Source organism: Zootoca vivipara, chromosome 7, assembly GCF_965207765.1.
Source record: "Zootoca vivipara chromosome 7, rZooViv2.hap1.1, whole genome shotgun sequence".
Lineage (NCBI taxonomy): Eukaryota > Metazoa > Chordata > Lepidosauria > Squamata > Lacertidae > Zootoca > Zootoca vivipara.
The window spans coordinates 5693358-5710480 of record NC_142590.1 but is presented as its reverse complement, the minus strand read 5'-3'; the positions used below and the strand labels follow the sequence as shown (position 1 = coordinate 5710480).

At 43.4% G+C, this 17123-nt stretch overlaps 2 protein-coding genes across 3 annotated transcripts in view; one reads left to right on the top strand and one right to left on the bottom strand.

The window, feature by feature from the left end:
* RASAL2 (RAS protein activator like 2) overlaps positions 1-15494 on the bottom strand; it is a 215597-nt gene extending 200103 nt beyond the window's left edge. For both annotated transcript variants that reach the window (XM_088673678.1, XM_088673679.1), the window contains exon 1: positions 14914-15494. In XM_088673678.1, coding sequence (XP_088529804.1) covers positions 14914-15061 — 148 coding nt within the window. In that variant the 5' untranslated portion in view covers positions 15062-15494. The remainder of the gene's footprint in view (positions 1-14913) is intronic.
* The window catches only part of LOC118089158 (protein Cryzl2-like), a 29144-nt gene continuing 27320 nt past the window's right edge, over positions 15300-17123 (top strand). The window contains 1 exon segment of the mRNA XM_088673576.1: positions 15300-15377. Within this exon segment, the coding sequence (XP_088529702.1) occupies positions 15300-15377 (78 nt within the window).

Below are 17123 nucleotides of genomic sequence, written 5' to 3'. Positions count from 1 at the left end.
AAACCGCAGGTTACCTCTTTTGTTTGTACAGTGGAACCTCAGTTCATGAACACCTCGGTTTACGAATTTTCGGTTTACGAACGCCGTGGACCCATCTGGAACGGATTAATTCACTTTCTGTTACTTTCAATGGGAAAGTTCGCTTCAGTTTATGAATGCTTCAGTTTATGAACAGACTTCCGGAACCAATTACACCCATGCTTCGGGTTAAGTACGCTTCAGGTTGAGGACTCCGTGGACCTGTCTGTAACGGATTAATCCACTTTCCATTACTTTCAATGGGAAAGTTCGCTTCAGTTTATGAACAGACTTCCGGAACCAATTGTGTTCATAAACCGAGGTACCACTGTATAGAAAACCATGCAAGCAACTAACTCAGGGATGGGGAACCTATAGCTCTCCAGATGCTGTTGGGCTCCAGGTTCCTCATCTGCAATCTAGCTATATTCAGAACACAAAAAAGCTTGTGGTATTTGTGAGAAGTAGAATTAAGCTGCCCAGGAAAAAAAGACTACTGGTGCTATGTGTGAAACTTTTTAATCTGATGCCCATTTCTCACCAGCATCCTGTCCCACCTGATTTGGTGGGAAGTTGCTAGGCAGCATGAGGACATTGCCGCCTTCTGTCTAATATTTCACAAAAGAAGGCACCAAGTATTTGCTGATTCCCAAGCAAACATGGTGAGAAGGAAACATATTTGCCATTCCCAGATGCATTTCTTTGAGCAAATCCTTCTACAAGAAGCTTAATACGTCTAATGTGCATCTACTCTGAAGGGTTTCATCTTCCTCAAATGATGAAAGAAACCCAAGAAACTTGGTAGCTTCACCAGCTTTGCGCAGAACTACAGAACTTCTGAGAACCTTCAGTTCCCTTTTCACCAGTTTTCATTTTTCTTGCTCTCCCCTGACGCATTAAAGGACATTACACGGAATGCCAACAAATGCGGGAAACTGCTGCTAGTCAACCCTTCCAACAAGCTGAATACAAGCTGAATGTGCTACCCACTGGCAGCAGATCTCAAATGATGATGAAGAGATGCCAGGCATGTAGGAAGCACCTCTCTCGCAGAATAATCTCTGCCCAAGGGTGCTTCCGTTTCACTCTCTGGTGTGCAACAGAGGAAAGTATAATGAATGAATCTCCAATGTACCAAAGATACAAAAATGCGTCCAGCTTTAAATATAAGCAGGGTACTAACTCATTAACCAATCATTTTCAGTGTATTATCTGGAGGGGTTGAAAGAAAAAATGGATTAGCTTCACAGCATGCTCTGTTGGGGGAATCCTTGACTTCAAAAGCTCATCAGAAGAGTCAAACGAGATAAGATCTATAAAACACAGCACCTCTTTCACCCTTTTTCTTCTTTTTAAATATCTGTGCAGGAAGGAAGGGTTCATCTGGTTCTTGAATATGTCAGGTGGAAAGATGATTACCGTAACTTCCTTCCCCATTCTGTTTTTCCACCAGAAATCTCACATACAGAAGCTGTTATCTGCCTCCAAAGGGAGCGTTGCCATAAAATGGCACTACGGTATAGGGGGGAAGATATACTGTGTTTCTCCAAAAATAAGACACCGTCTTATATTTATTTTTCCTTAAAAAACCCACAGTGGCTTATTTTCAGGGGGTGTCTTATTTTTTATTACGCGTCCAGCCTTGCCTCTTCCTTGGGGCCCTCCAGAACTGCGCCTATCACTATGTCTTATTTTCGGGGTCTGGCTTATATTGCGCAAATGCTTAGAAATCCTGCTATGGCTTATTTTATGGGTATGTCTTATTTTAGGAGAAACAGGGGTAAGATATTTATTGTTAACTGTTACAAAAATGAAGCTTTTGATATAGGCATAAACAAATATTACAGGATTCCAACACCTAATTGTGTGTGATCTTTCCAAGTTGCTACATTTATTTAAACTCTACTTCCTCAAATAGGAATAATACTGCCTCATTTCACACAGTGATTCAGAGGAATATGCTGTTTAAGAAATAATCGCACAGTAAAAGAGTTTGAGATATATATATATATATATATATATATATATATATATATATATATATATAGTGCCTTTTATTTCCCCAAACAAAAAGTCCCGTTATTAATTCTGACCAATACAGAGGTCATTTGGAATGATTCCGATGGCTTCACAGGGATAGATCCAAATTGCTCAACTCTTGAAAAGCCATCCAAGTTGTTTCAGCATGCAGTCAATGAAATATTCCTTTCCAAATGTAGGGCGTTTTCTCCCTTTTGGTCAAAGCATGCACAATGGTGGCGGCTTGCTGTGTTGAAACATGCAAGTGCCCTGACCCCATAGAAAAGAGAGAGGTGGAAGTTAAAATTAGCAGCAGAAGGGGTGCATGGTGAGGTCTGCTTAACCCTGAGCACGCCTGCTATTTCTCTCTCTCTCCAGCTCTTCTGCAAGTGCTTTTCAACCAGCTGAGCATGCCTTTCACTTCAGGACTTTGTTAAGGAGAAGAGAAGCAGGAGGCAGGGGTTCTTACTCCCACACACCCCATTTGCTGTGAAAATCAGATCCCCAGGGCCGCGCGCTAATATAGGCAAACTAGGCTGCTGCCTAGGGCGCCGAAATTGAGGGGCGCTGCGCTGGCCAGCCCGCCCGCCGCCCGCCACTCCCTGCAGAGCCGTCTCTAGGCTCGGGCTAGGGGGGCGCCAAGGGGAGGAGGACGCGGGAGGCGATCCTCCTCTGAGGCTGCCGCTGCTGTGCGCGCCTTCTGGAGGCTGGCCTGGGTGGCGGACGCTGTCTCTGTGCCGCTGCCGGCGCCGCTTCTTTCCTGCTCTCGGCCGCTTCCAGCCGCTTCCTCCTGCTCGGCCGAGAGGCGCCCAGATTGGCTGCAGGCCCAGGCCTCTGGGCCGAGCGGGAGGAAGTGGCCGGAAGCGGCCAAGAGCAGGAAGGAAGCGGTGCCGGCAGTGGCACGGAGACAGCGTCCGCTACCCAGGCCAGCAGCATGGGCTCTGTGCCCCTTTTCATCCCTCCTAGCTCCTGCCATTCACACTGGGGGGGGGTGCCAGAAGGTGACCTCTCCTAGGGTGCCGAAAACCCTAGCACCGGCCCTGCAGATCCCCATCCCTTCTTTCTACATAACTGGGAAGTTCTGCATTCAAAAGTATAAAACTGCAACCATCCCATCTAATTTGGCCCTCCCGGAGGTGTGGCATCAGTACTCATCACCAAATCTGCCTAATGTACTGAAGAATGAACTAGCCACATATAGCTAAAAGCCCAAATAAGGCTTTGAGTGAGTGGTTAGAATTGTACACAGATAGTTTCAATTCTCAAATGCATTACAGCAGGGAGGAACAGGAATCAAAGAAACATTTAGCTATCAAGTCAATCCTGTGGCTCCTCTAAAATATCAGTGACAAGAGGAAAATTCACAAGTTGAGCACAGTTTAAAAGGAAGCAGATCACGGTCAGATGCTTCACACCACATCATTTGGAAACTTTCTCCAATGAAAGGAAATCAAAGAAAGGAAATTAAAACCAGGCTTCCAGGATTACTACGTTTTTATAACTTACAACACGCATAAATTGTGCCATGCACATGTTTATTATCGCCACAAAGTGAAAGCTTCTGTAAGAAAAGTTACAGCAGGGTGCATATGGCTCACATGGCCTCAGAATAAAAACAGTCAAGAGCTAGCGTATATTGAATAGGAGGAGTCTGAGTTGCAAAGTTCCCCATTCAAATCCCACCTCAGCCACTCTCTGGTTTTAGGAAGTCACTATTCTCTCAGCCTTTGCTGCCCACAAATATGTGGGATCGTGTTGACAGGCCTGTTGCGGGGATTACTGAGATAATGCATGTGGAATGATCTGAATACTCTAAAAGTACACTATAAATCCATAAAGTTCCTGTGGGTCACTTTTGTGACGAAAGTGACTAACAAATATTAATATATAAGTGCAAAACTCACTGAAAGTACTGAATGACATGTTATGTATTCTTTCTCCTCTTGCATATATCATAACTCTAATAAATTGGGCATAGTGGTAAAAGGAAGAGAGAAAAGCAGCACAGGCAAGAAGAAAATTTCCGATTTGTGGGTGGGACCCCCCACTGGGACATGTGGTGATGCCTCGGGCTTCTTTTCCTCTTCTTTTTAAAGCACAGTTTAGTTGTCCACCACAAGCAGCGATGGCTCTGCTATCAACAACCAGCCATGTTCAACCTATGCGGCACCATTACAGTGGACCCTCTGGATACAAATTTAATTCATTCCGGGGGTCCCTGCGCACCCCAAAAAAATCTGTATCCAGAGGCCCCGCTTCTGCGCACGAGCGCAGCATGATAGAGCGCTTCTGCGCATGTGCGAGCAGCGAAACCCGGAAAAATGCTTCTGGGTTTGCCTCTTTCGCAACCTGAAGTTTACATTACTTGAGAGTAACGTAACCCAAGGGTCTACTGTATTATTATTTTTGCTCCAGTGATGCCTCTAGAATGATGCCACAGCATTATGTGGCATTATTCCAAATAAGATATTGCGGTGGAACATAATGATGTGCCAGACCACTGATAACAGGGCCATCTGCCAACACACCACTTTTTTAAAAAGTAAGCCCATGACTCTGAAAATTTATCCTCCCCTTCCACAAATAATTCCCCCCACCCGCAAAAAAATCGGGCCCATGAAAGCCTGGTAGCATATTCAGCTCAGCACTATGCCTTACCAATATGGGTTGGGCTCTGCATCTCCATAAAGTAAACCCTGGCCACTTTTGACCCAGGGCTGAACATCACAGTATGCAACAAAGGACTGCACTTTGCATTTTGTGGGCAGGGTGATTGTTATAAAAATGTATATGCCACTTTTCTGCGCAAACGCCGACTCAAAGCTGCTTAAAAAAACACAATTTAAACACAATTTAACCCAGAGAAAAGGATTTTCAAGGACACACAAGAGGCAGAGGAGCAGGAAATTGCTCTTGCACGAGCAACTTTGTGCTGTGCTAGATACAAGCCATTGGGCTTTTCCATTTCCTGGTCTAGCCTTGGCAATGTTCTAGATTAACTACAAATCCTATTTCTAAGTACAGATGCCTCCTGGATCAGTTTAAGAATATTTTTAAAGATAAATATTTCATATCTATCTAGATAAAACCAGTGCAGTGTTGGGTTAGAAGAAGGCGCTTTAAGCCAGTTAGTTCCCAGTCCAAATCACATCATATCCATTTTGAAACGTCTGTGGCTCCCTATTTGCTTCCTAAGCTTGCCTGGCATCTGCTTTGCTATCATTTCAGCACCAGGAAAAAGCTTTGTTTTCCCGTTTCCTAGACTTTTAAACATTGCAAACATTTTTCTTAGGCTCTCATTTGTTGGAGTTTTGAACCTGTCATATTGTTCTATTTGTTTAGTAATATTGATCAATATTGATCTTTTGTATGCTACCCTGGGAACAATGATAGGTCATTGAAGAATGAGCAATAAATTTTCTAAGTAAACATAAATGTATTATTAATGCAGAACAGAGGCGGACCTAAGCGGTATTACTTTGTCTTTCTTTCAAAAAGGTCTCCTCAACTAACCATCCTACTTGGTCTCATTTCAGGTCTTGCCTAATTTACAGGACGAGTGGAGCACCCAACATTATACTCCGATGCCAAAAACATGCAAACTAAGACTTCCTCTTAGAAGTGCTATGCATTCTAAATCAAGTCACTAGTGCTAAAGAATATATACAGGACAAAGCTCGTTAATGAAGGCATATACTTTGAGGTGCATATGTAAAGGTAAAGGGGCCCCTGACCATCAGGTCCAGTCATGTCCGACTGTGGAGTTGCGGCGCTCATCTCGCTCTATAGGCCGAGGGAGCCAGCATTTGTCCGCAGACAGCTTCCGGGTCATGTGGCCAGCATGACAAAGCTGCTTCTGGCGAACCAGAGCAGCGCACGGAAACACCGTTTACCTTCCCGCCGGAGCGGTCCCTATTTATCTACTTGCACTTTGATGTACTTTCGAACTGCTAGGCGGGCAGGAGCTGGGACCGAGCAACGGGAGCTTACCCCATTGCAGGGATTTGAACCGCCGACCTTCTGATCATCAAGCCCTAGACTCTGTGGTTTAACCCACAGCGCCACCTGTATGTATTCTTCTGCAAATTTACATCCAATACCACAGACACATCTGCACAAGAAAGTGCTATAGTCCCATCAGTATTAGTCAAGCATGTGCAGAATAAAGCAGGTTTTTCAAAGGGCATTCAGTCACAAACATTACATCTCACTGTTGAGTCTAAACTTGATTGTCTCACATCATCTCCATAGTCTAGACTCCCTACTATTTTTGGATAGTTAAATATTTTATAAAGTATTGAAGGCAGTACAACTGTGAGCGTTATTTGACTAAATCATTCCGAAAGTAGAATGGGAACGGATTAGCTGGATACCACCCTAAGTGTTACCCAAGGTTATGCTTGGGCCATTTGCAAACAATGCTTGTGCCGTGTAAAGCCCTTTGGAACAACTTTATTGCAGCAACAATAATCAGTATAACTAGCAGCATTTGAGGTTCCACACCTCTACCATGGAAGATTGGATTATTAAAAAAAGTTCTTTATGCAATTGAACAAAAAAATTATAAATTTAAACAATAGGGCTACCACATGGAAAATCTATTGCAAGCAGTCTTCTAATAGCATTGGTAACACTTAAAGCAGCTCTGAGACCCTATCTACACAAACTGCAGGTCCAGCACAGTTTCGCTCTATGACCAGTAGTCGGTGTCAACTGAACCTTGGGCTATAGATGACAGTAGAAGACCCATTCATTTACACCCAAGTCTGCCCTAAATATGTTTTAAAAAGAGACTACAAGAATGTAAGCTGCAGACAGAAAAATAATTTAGAATCCCCACTCATCCAGAGGCATCCTTTTCTCTAAAAGTCTGCTATCTCCAGCCCTCACACTATACACAATTGAGGCAGGCCACAAGTCTGCTACTATTACATGTAGTTGAGCATATGTTTGACCTGGCCCTGGACCCTAAGGTTGAATTCCCAGTTATTTATAAACAAACAAAAACCTGTGCAAACCAATAGGGCTGGGCAATATATCAATATATTATCCAAAACTGGTTTGCAGACCATATTGTGATATCTGTTTCATCATTTCTGACCTGGCAATATATCACGAATCATGACATGTGTCTACTATGCAAAATTCACAATGTGGGAAAAACTGTGAAGCCAGTCAGTGCATCTACATCGCTCCATCCTCCTTTTCAGACATTTTGATATACAGTATCATGATGTTTAGCTGGTGATATAGCACAATGATGAAAACCAGATTATCACCCAGCCCTACTATCAATAGCCAGAAATGTGACCAAGTACTTTTTAACACTATTTTCCATAAACTATAGTGATAATCTCAACAGCCTTGTGATCAACTAACAATGGTTCACAAAATACAACAATGAAAGCTGAGTTAATTCATGCTGAATTTAGAATGATACCATTTGAACAGCAAGCCATGACATGAAAATGTATGACTAAGTTATGGTCCCATTTCTTTTTTCTTCCAGTGGTTCAAACATAGCAAATAAGCAATAAGGCTGCAAATGCAGACCAACATATTGGTAGCCTTTCAGTATGCTAAGCAGAGAGACAAGAAAAAAATTCAGCTTTAAAGATGAACTCTAACACTTGTATGTCTTATATGGATTAAGCTTAAAGTTGCTTGAATGTTCTCTGTGGTTCATCCTCTTAAAGACACAAGACTAATTACTTCTATACTTAGAGGCATAAACAAAGAACAGTAATAAAAGGGAACCAAGCAGATCCAGCCATGAAGCATAACATATCATGCCAGAGTTTTCAGTACACAAGGAAAATTAGGTAGCAAACAGAAGACACTGTTAGTTTTCCTAGATTTCAGAAGGCTGAAAAACCCCTAGTAAAACCCTACTCTTGAAGCATCATAGCCCAATAAACGAATCTAGCTAGAGGAACTGTCCAGTAAATGAGCATGGTTAGAATAGCATCCATTAACCACATATTTATATTCTACAGCCTACTTTTTAGCTTCGATAAACACTACTGGACCCATAAACTATATAAAAATCTTTTTTCTAAAAGATTTACTTGAGAATTAATCTCCCCTCTTCTGCTTCAAAGGATGCGATTCTGAACATAACTTGTGACACATATAAGCAACTGCTCCTTGCCAGCCCGGTATGTTTATTTTGATTTGTGTTAACCCAGTGCTTACTGTCTGGCTACAAGACAATCAAGATGCATGTGTGCGAGATATATAAAACATTATTTTTAGTCTGGTGCTTCAATCACGACTCATTAGGGCATAAAACAACTGTGGACCTTCCACTTAATTTGAGAAATCAGAAACTGTCACAATTGGAAGCAATTTGGATTAATATTTTTTAGGTTGCATGGATAGTTTTGAGCTAATGGGCTCACTCAGTCAATCCTTAAATTGGCATGGGAGGTTCTTTCTCAGATATGCCCATTTGAGCCAACTGTACTACTTTACCAAGGTATTCTCTATGACCGAAGAGGCAGTGTTACTTCGAGATCATCCCTCAATAATTACGGGAGTCTAAGAATATTTGTTTGTATGTTCAGTTATTATATCATTGATTTTCTGCTCTATAAAACATTCTTTGATAATATAATTGAATTATTTAAAATATTTTTGCATACTCCCATTTTGCATACTCTCCTCCCCTTAAATGCCAATAGAACTCCGAGAAATTGCATCATATGTTGGTTTTGTAAATACAAACAAAAAACAATACTGAATCCAAAAAATACAGAGTAAAATTTGCCAAAATATATCCACAAACTTCACATCAATTAGTGGGAGCATGAATGGTGAACTTTTCAGGTTTGTGTGTGATTCAAACGTTTCAGAGAGTAGGGTTCACGAATTACTTTCATGTTATGGGTATTCTCCTCGCATTGTTGCAATCTGGATAAGGCTTACATGCATGGATGCTTCTGAAAGAGACTTGGGTTGTGTGGAAAATCCAGGAGCTGCTTCTTAACTATCACAGATATAAACTTTTTTGTAAATCCTTTCTGTGCTTGGTTTTTAGATACAGAATTTGCGTAAAAATGTAATTTCTATTAGATAATGATAGCTATCTGTTTTAGCCTTAAGCATCTAGTTGCAGACTAGAAGTACTGGTACATCCATTCAATTGATGTGAAGCGTGTGAAGATATTCTGGCAAATTTTACTCTGGTTTTTTGGAACAGTTATCTAGAATTTCCTCTTTCCTGTGACATCTAAACAGATTTTTCCAAACCTTGGAAAAAAGCAGAAGATTTTTAAGTATTCAGAATCATACTCATCAGCCAGTCATTTGTGTATTCAATCACTGGCAGCAATCATGCAAAGTTCAGAAAAAAATAAAAGAGTGACTGGTGAAATGGGAAAACATGTTTAGTTGATTTAGGGCTCCCACTGAAGAGAGAGCAGGCAAAGACCTTGGAGTCACATTGAAAGCACATCCCATAGTGAAGCCCTTCCTTTGCACACACACCACGGCCACACTGCCGGCCTATCACTGCAGCTTGTTATTATGATGCATTATTTGCAAATCCACTTCCCAGCGCCTACAAATACAAGCTGTATAGCTTCTATAACTGGAGAGTCCCTGAATGAGCTCCCTGGACAGATACAAGCTGAAAAGCACACAGTACCCAACACATATACAAGATTAATCAGCTCTGAGAAGTGGCCATCAATTTCATTTCAAATTAAGTAACTGCTTCTTCTAACCAAACTATTTTTTGAGCACAGTGCCTTTCAATTGCAACAACTGGAAAATCCACTCTCCGTATCTGTATATTAATAGCTCCCCTGACTGCAATGTTAGAAGAGTGATGCTTAGCATTTCTTACACAAGATAGGCTTCCCCTCCAGAGTCATTCATGGCATAGCGTGGTGTTAGCCATTCCCAATATTTACGGGGAAATACAGATCGCAAAGGTCAGACTTAGAGCCCATTTCCCTTTCCTCAGTGGGCATACTTACTTGCTAACTACAAAAAGCTCCACAGTTCTATAAATATCAACATACTAAAAACTACATTTAGTTGTACACCAGCATGGAATTGTTTTGATTTGATTACTAATGCACAGAAACATATCCAGGTCACTCTACGCAAGGCAAAAACAGGATTAAAATGATCTGAATATATATATACTTCAAGCTAATTTAAATAAAACAAGATAATGTGGAAAGGAAAGGAAGCATATACTTTATTTTCCCCTAAACAACTGAATTTGCCATTTCTGTAGTTCATTTTGATATTAACCAGAAATAATTACTTGTTGCCTTTGGGTTACAGAATCACTTCTTAGCCCAATCATGCTTGAAAAAGCATTGTATTTTTTTCACAGTTTTTAAAGTTGAAATGTTTTTGTATCTGCATAGCTTACATCAGCAACCTTTATCTTCTGGTTAGCTAACTGCAGTCCATCGCTGAACAAAAAACATATGACTTCATCAACATTTTACATGGAGTCACTCCCTATGTGGATTCTCAGTGTTGCACCTTAAAACAGACATATTTGTAAATGCCTCCATTTTATTTACTGTATATGTACATATTAGCCTGGGCGTGTGTGCACAGACAAACTCATCAAATATACAGATTCTCATTTCTGTTTAACATACTGTAATAGGAACCAGGAAGGACTCAGACTTTACAGTAAGCCCCCCCCCCCCAAAGGCAAAGAAACAACAATTAAAGCTTACTCAAGAAAAAGTAGGACATTGCCCGACAACCCCACATTCTTGCTCCTAACAAAGGAACGTATAGCCAAAGTGCAAAGGAAAATAGAGGAAACTGAGCCTATGTAAACCTACAGCATGCTACTAAGGCCCTAGGGAGAGAGAATCCCAGTGATAATTAACAGAAGGAATAGGAAGCCCTGTGTTCTGAGCAGTGGTGAGGAGGTATGAGAAGATACACTCTGCGTTCATACCCACATGGTGATAGAAAAAATAATGAGGAAGAACTTGTGCCCTCTCTGGTGAATATGCAAACCTTAGGGTGAAGGGTTTCACTTGAGATCATTTGCTCTACACAAGAGAAGCTCCAGGCTGTTTCTTCTTATGGCATGCTCCCATAGGAACTGCACTGGACTTTTGGTGCAGTTGGTACACACATCTCTAGAGGAAACACCAAACATAACAATGAACCGGAAACGGAGACAATGAACTTCTGGGCAAGTAAACACCCTGCTGATGCATGGACCCCTCAGGGCTCATCTCCGTATTCTTCTTTCAGAGAAGGAGTCAGTGCCACCAACCAACCTCTTCTAAGATGAAGGCAAAGGCAGTAATTGCACATCTGGAGTAGAAGACAACTTTTGTCCCACATACTCTGCATTTTTAATAACAGTACCCCTACTTTGTAGGGGACACAGGTGGGATAGGGTCTAAACCACTGAGTCTAGGGCTTGCTGATCGGAAGGTCGGCGGTTTGAATTCCCGCAACGGGGTGAGCGCCCGTTACTCAGTCCCAGCTCCTGCCAACCTAGCAGTTCGAAAGCACATCAAAGTGCAAGTTGATAAATAGGGACTGCTCCGGCGGGAAGGTAAACAGCGTTTCCGTGCGCTGCTCTGGTTCGCCAGAAGCGGCTTAGTCATGCTGGCCATATGACCCGGAAAAACTGTCTGCGGAGAAACGTCGGCTCCCTTGGCCAGTAAAGCGAGATGAGCGCCGCAACCCCAGAGTCATTTGCGGCTGGACTTAACTGTCAGGGGTCCTTTACCTTTACCTTTTTACCTCTACTTTGCTACTAACATGAGTTTGACCAAACTGCGGGAGGCAGTGGAAGACAGGAGTGCCTGGTGTGCACAAAGGGGTCACAAAGGGGTCACAAAGGGTCTGACACGACTAAACACCACCACCTCTACTTTTCTCCATGTATGTAAATGGGAGCCATTTTTTTGAGAGAGGGAGAGAGAGAGAGAAAGAAAGGTGCTGTGATGTCCAACATTGTGAAGCTGAAATCTCAACCCTAACACAAGCGACCTCAACATCAGGTCTTCCCCTAACTTAATGCCAATCACTTACTGCAGCGCTTAACTTTCCTTTACAGAAGTCAACAATGGCCATTCACTTTTATGTAATAAAGTAAACTTTGTCTGTTCTAGTGATGGGCACTTTACAGATTTATTAGGAAGCAGTTTGTCTAGCAGCCTATATCATTTCAGCACACTGTCTAGCAACATTTATCATATTAGCACACAGTCTCTCATAGTAACAGAAGCCAGTCCAATAAAAAATATCAGCTTACCCATTTCATCTTCCTCATTGTCTATGGCCAACTTGGCAACAACTGTCCACACTTAAGTTTCAAATTTGCCTAGAAACCCAGCAACATTTAAGTGCTCAGCAAAAGATCTTTATTAGCAAACTATTTAATTGACAAGGAAATCAATAACAAAATACTACCTAGTACAATAATACTTTAGAACAAAATACTAAGGTACAGAACATCAACAAAAAACCCACCCCAACCCCTTATTGCTGTCTTGTTTTAAGACTGAGTCACAATATATTTCTATAATAGAGCACACAGTATGGCTAAAAAAAGCTGAGTCTGGGAATAGGCAAGGCGTACTGATACAGATTTATTTTGGGAGGTTACATACCAAGGAGGATTTGAAAAAGAAATAGGAAATAACACTGTGTCTTGTACATCAGCCAGATCACTAAAGAATTTAACATCCTTTTTCCAGGCTCTCATCAACCTTTTCTATAAATAAGGATGCCAGTTGAATGCAAGTCAGTAAGTACAAAACCACAAGATGAACAATGTCAGTATCTTCTAGCAACTCATTAATAGTCATCCAAAATCCAGCTGGAAAGGGAAGAAAATGAGGCTTTACTCACACTGCTTCTCTTCTTGACTTCTTGCAAGCACAAAGGACTTAAAAACCGATTACAAAATGATAGCATTCCACATCTAGATCCTGGGGTGCTTTCAACTGAGCATCCTGTACTTGACTTATTCAAAACTAGTACAAAGGGCAGTTTGCTAATAATTATGAGCTTCTTAACATTTTAGAATACATTGAATAATCACAGAGGAGTGTTTCCTGTCATATAATCACAGAATTGTTGAGTTGGAAGGGACTCTGAGAGCCATCTAGTCCAACCCCCTGCAATGCAGAAATGTTTTGCCCAAGGTCTGTCTGCACATGTGTTCAAGTTACAGGCTTGGTTTTTTTCAAGCCTACAAATTTAAAAACAAATAAGCCACTAGGCTGCAGTCATGCAGTATGCACACTTACCCAGAAGTAAACACAATTGAACTTAATGAGCTTATTTCCAAGTGGATATCCATAAACGTGTTCAACCATAAACAATTCAACTGTGGTTGCAATTTCCCCAAGTTCAGAGTGACATGAACATGAGATATTTTTCCTCATTCATCAGTATATCAACAGGCTGCTGAGTCTGTTGGAATAAATACCCAGATATCGGACAATGGGACTGTATGCAACAGCACATTCTGCAACCTAATCTGTTATTCTTCAAACATGATTTCTGAAATTAACTGGTCTGCTCTTTCTAAAAGGGTGGGGAGGAAGCTAGGAAGAAGCTGTGCCAGGAGGTGGGTATCTCTCTCACACACTCCTAAGAAGTTACTTTGTTTTATCTTTTTATTTCCATAAAAAGCAGCTTCCACTAAGGAATTCTCTTAACCCTTTGGTTGGTGATCAGTCCATGTTCTGAGGCAGTAATATGCAACCAAGCCAGTACCTGCACAGAGGGAAATTTTCATGGTACATCCGTAATAATCAAAATGCTTTTCAAAGACATTATTGGATATTGTCACAAGGAAGGTAGAGAAGCAGGCTTTATATAACAGGGTTAGCAGTACAGAAGTGTCAAACAAAATTTTGCCATAAGGAACCATGGGAAGATACTTCATATGAAGGTCACTACTCAGTCCAGAAGTATGATACAAAATACGTGAAAGAAGCATCACTATTATTAGCCGGTCAACATTTGTCTTAAGCAACCTTGGGGCAACCTTGGGGCAGATACAAAAAGGAGCTGTCTGAAAATGGAGAATAAAAACATTAGAAGGATTGTGCTGGGAAAGAGTGCGGGGACCATGAGGCAAGTGTTTCCAAACCAGTGGGTTGAAACCTGACAGTTAAGTTGCCAATATCAGCATCAGCATTGCCCTCCATAGCATTAAGAAAGGTGGCTTTCAAGCCCAGGAATAAGACTCACATATGGCCCTAAAGCAAAGGCACATCACCTTAATAAAATGTTTAAAGGCATCCCATGCTGCTGAAGGTGAATGCACAACAGCTGTTTTGTGCTTATGAGAGAATGAGAAGATACGATTGGGGTGGGGGTGCCAATGCAAAAAAAAAAAGGTCCAGGGCGTGTGAGGGGTTTGGTTAGCGGCACCCTGGAGTAGCACCTTGAAACACACCTGAGATAACAGACGGGGGGGGGTGCGTCTCCAGGTAGATCGGCGCGCTGGAGTGCCAACTCTTCCATCTTTTAAACGAAGCAGGGGGCGTCGGCTGTATACTTTACCTGACGGCACTCCACAATATAATATGAATGGGATGCGTGATGTGGAAAACTGGGGGGGGGGGGGAATATGGTATCTCCCCGGATCCAGAAAGAGAGAGAGAGGGAGAGGTCGCATCCAGGCGGAGAGGAAGGGGAAAACCCACCTTTTAGGCGGGAGAACCGGGAGGAGGAGGTGGCAGGAAGGTGGGTGGGTGGCGGCAGGGTAAGTGATGTTACTGAAGGAGGTATTTTTTTGGGGGGGGGGATGGAGAGAGAGAGAGAAACGCGTCCAGGAAGCGGGGAAGCCGAGAGGAGATGCCGAAGGGGGCGTGTGAGGGGCTCGGTGGGGCCAGGGCTCCCCCCGCTTCTTACCGTAGACGCGGAGCCAGCCCTGCAGCTGGCACACCGACTCCCTCAGGATCCTCTCCAGCGTGCTGGCCGCCCCGGCCAGGTCGGCGGGCCCCGGCAGGGAATTCTTGAGGCGCTCCAGGCAGCACTCCGCCGCTTCCGCCTCCTCCATCCTGCCGCCGGCTGCTCCCCTCCGCCGATCGCCCTTGCCCGGGACGCCCCGCTCCTCGGTCACTGCACGCGACCCCGCGCCGGCTCCATCCCGTGCCGGACGCCGCCTCCCCGGGGCCCCTCGCTCGCCTCCCGCTCCCTCCGATGCAGCCCGGGCTCCTTCGCCGCTGCCGCCGCCGCTTCTCCCTCAGACCCGGCGGCATCGGCGGGCGGCATTCCCAGGGAGGGAGGCGCGAGCAATGGATCGCCGAGCCAGCCGGCCGAGCTCCCCGCCTGAGGCAACGGCGTGGGCAGGCGGAGGACGGTCGCGAAGGCGGGTGTGTTTGGGCGGGGGGGGGGTCTCGGTCAGGCGCACTCAATCGCCCATCGACGCGCACCTACAGGCACAGACGCGCGCGCGCACCCACCCACAGCCCTACACACGCCTTCTTCTCCCGATAGAGGCCGCTGATTGGATGTATGCAAATGAAGGAGGGCGCCCGGGGGGGTGGATTGGCTGTATGCAAATGACGGAGGGCGCCCGGGGACTCAGTTGGTTCGCCGCGGTTTCCAGCGGCGGAGGCTGCTGTTGCTTAGCTGGTATATTTATTTATTTATTTCGCGGAGACTTATACGCCGCTTGGTTGTTAAAAAGACGGTTTACAAGAAGGCGAGACAGTAAAAGCAGGGGAAACTTCACAGCCCTCCTTTAAAACACACACACACACGTTCAAATGCTGCTGCGCGAGATTGCAGGGAGATCCAGGCAACGCTTCTCTGCGTTTCCTTCCAGAGACAAGGCACAGAGGAGGAGGCTGTCTTTATGATATGTGGTTGATTTCTTAGCCAGCCATGGAGGGGCTCACGGCATCAACACCCCAAAAGGCTCTTCTTTCTCCCACAGCCTTCGATTCGAACAGAAATCAAGCACCGTGCTCCGACTCTCTCTCCGGCTTGCTGCTTTTCCTCTAGTTCACATCACAGCCCCTAAACTCTGCTTCACCCGCCAGCTATGTCCTTCTAAGGATTTCTTAAATTGAGGGAGGGGTCACACCCATTTGTTATCTCACACAGAGCCCCCCTTCCTTTGTTCTCTTCATAGCCCAGCACCCAGGGGATCACCTCAACACAAGAAGCCAGCCTGCTGGGGCTTATATTTTAACACTTGATGTGGTCCAGGGGTTAGAGGAGTCTCAACTCCCGCACCCCAAACTCATAGCAAAATCAAAACAGATTATAATTACCTCAGATTTCTGAGCATCTGGATAGGCTTGCCTGTACAAAAACGTTTTTTTAGAAGGCACTGAAGGGCGCACAGTGCTTTTCACTACCTGGGTCTCGAAGCAGATTTCATTTAATAAATGTGATTTAAAACATCAATCTTAAAAATTTAGAACCTCAGAAATTTAAAATCTAAATAAATTACACAAAAACCCCAAGAGAATTTAAAACAGAGAAACATTAATAAAGCAAAGACCTCCTGAAAAAATATGGTTTTAACTAAGTGCCGAAAACTCAACAGTTTCTTTCAATACCATGTTCAGGGTTCAGCAAAGACAAAAATTGAATACCTGAGGGGTTTCTTTTATAATTATTTACAGCTCATTTTATTTCTTAGGGTGCATTTCTTAGGGTGGATAACAAACTTTTTTATATGTCCTGTACATATTGTTACTTGTGTTGTTGTTTAGTCGTGTCCGACTCTTCGTGACCCCATGGACCAGAGCATGCCAGGCACTCCTGTCTTCCACTCCTGTCTTGTTACTTACAAACCTGTATTTTACTAATTGACCAAAGTGGTCCAGATTGCATTGCCTCAGAAGCAGACACAAAGCTTCAGTTGTGCAATTAATGTCTCTCTTGTGGCAAGTAACATGCATAGTTATTGACCCTTTGTCGCAGTAGCAACCTGAAATTTGTTTAGCATCAAGCCGAGGGTTATCTAATTAAGAATACACAACTCTTCCTACACTTCATCTTAAGCATGTTGGAAAAGCTTGCTCTTGCATTTGTGACATTTGAGTTCTTTCTACTGTGGCTTTGGGGATTTCTGGCTTGCTGAAATCAATGCTCTCTTTGACATA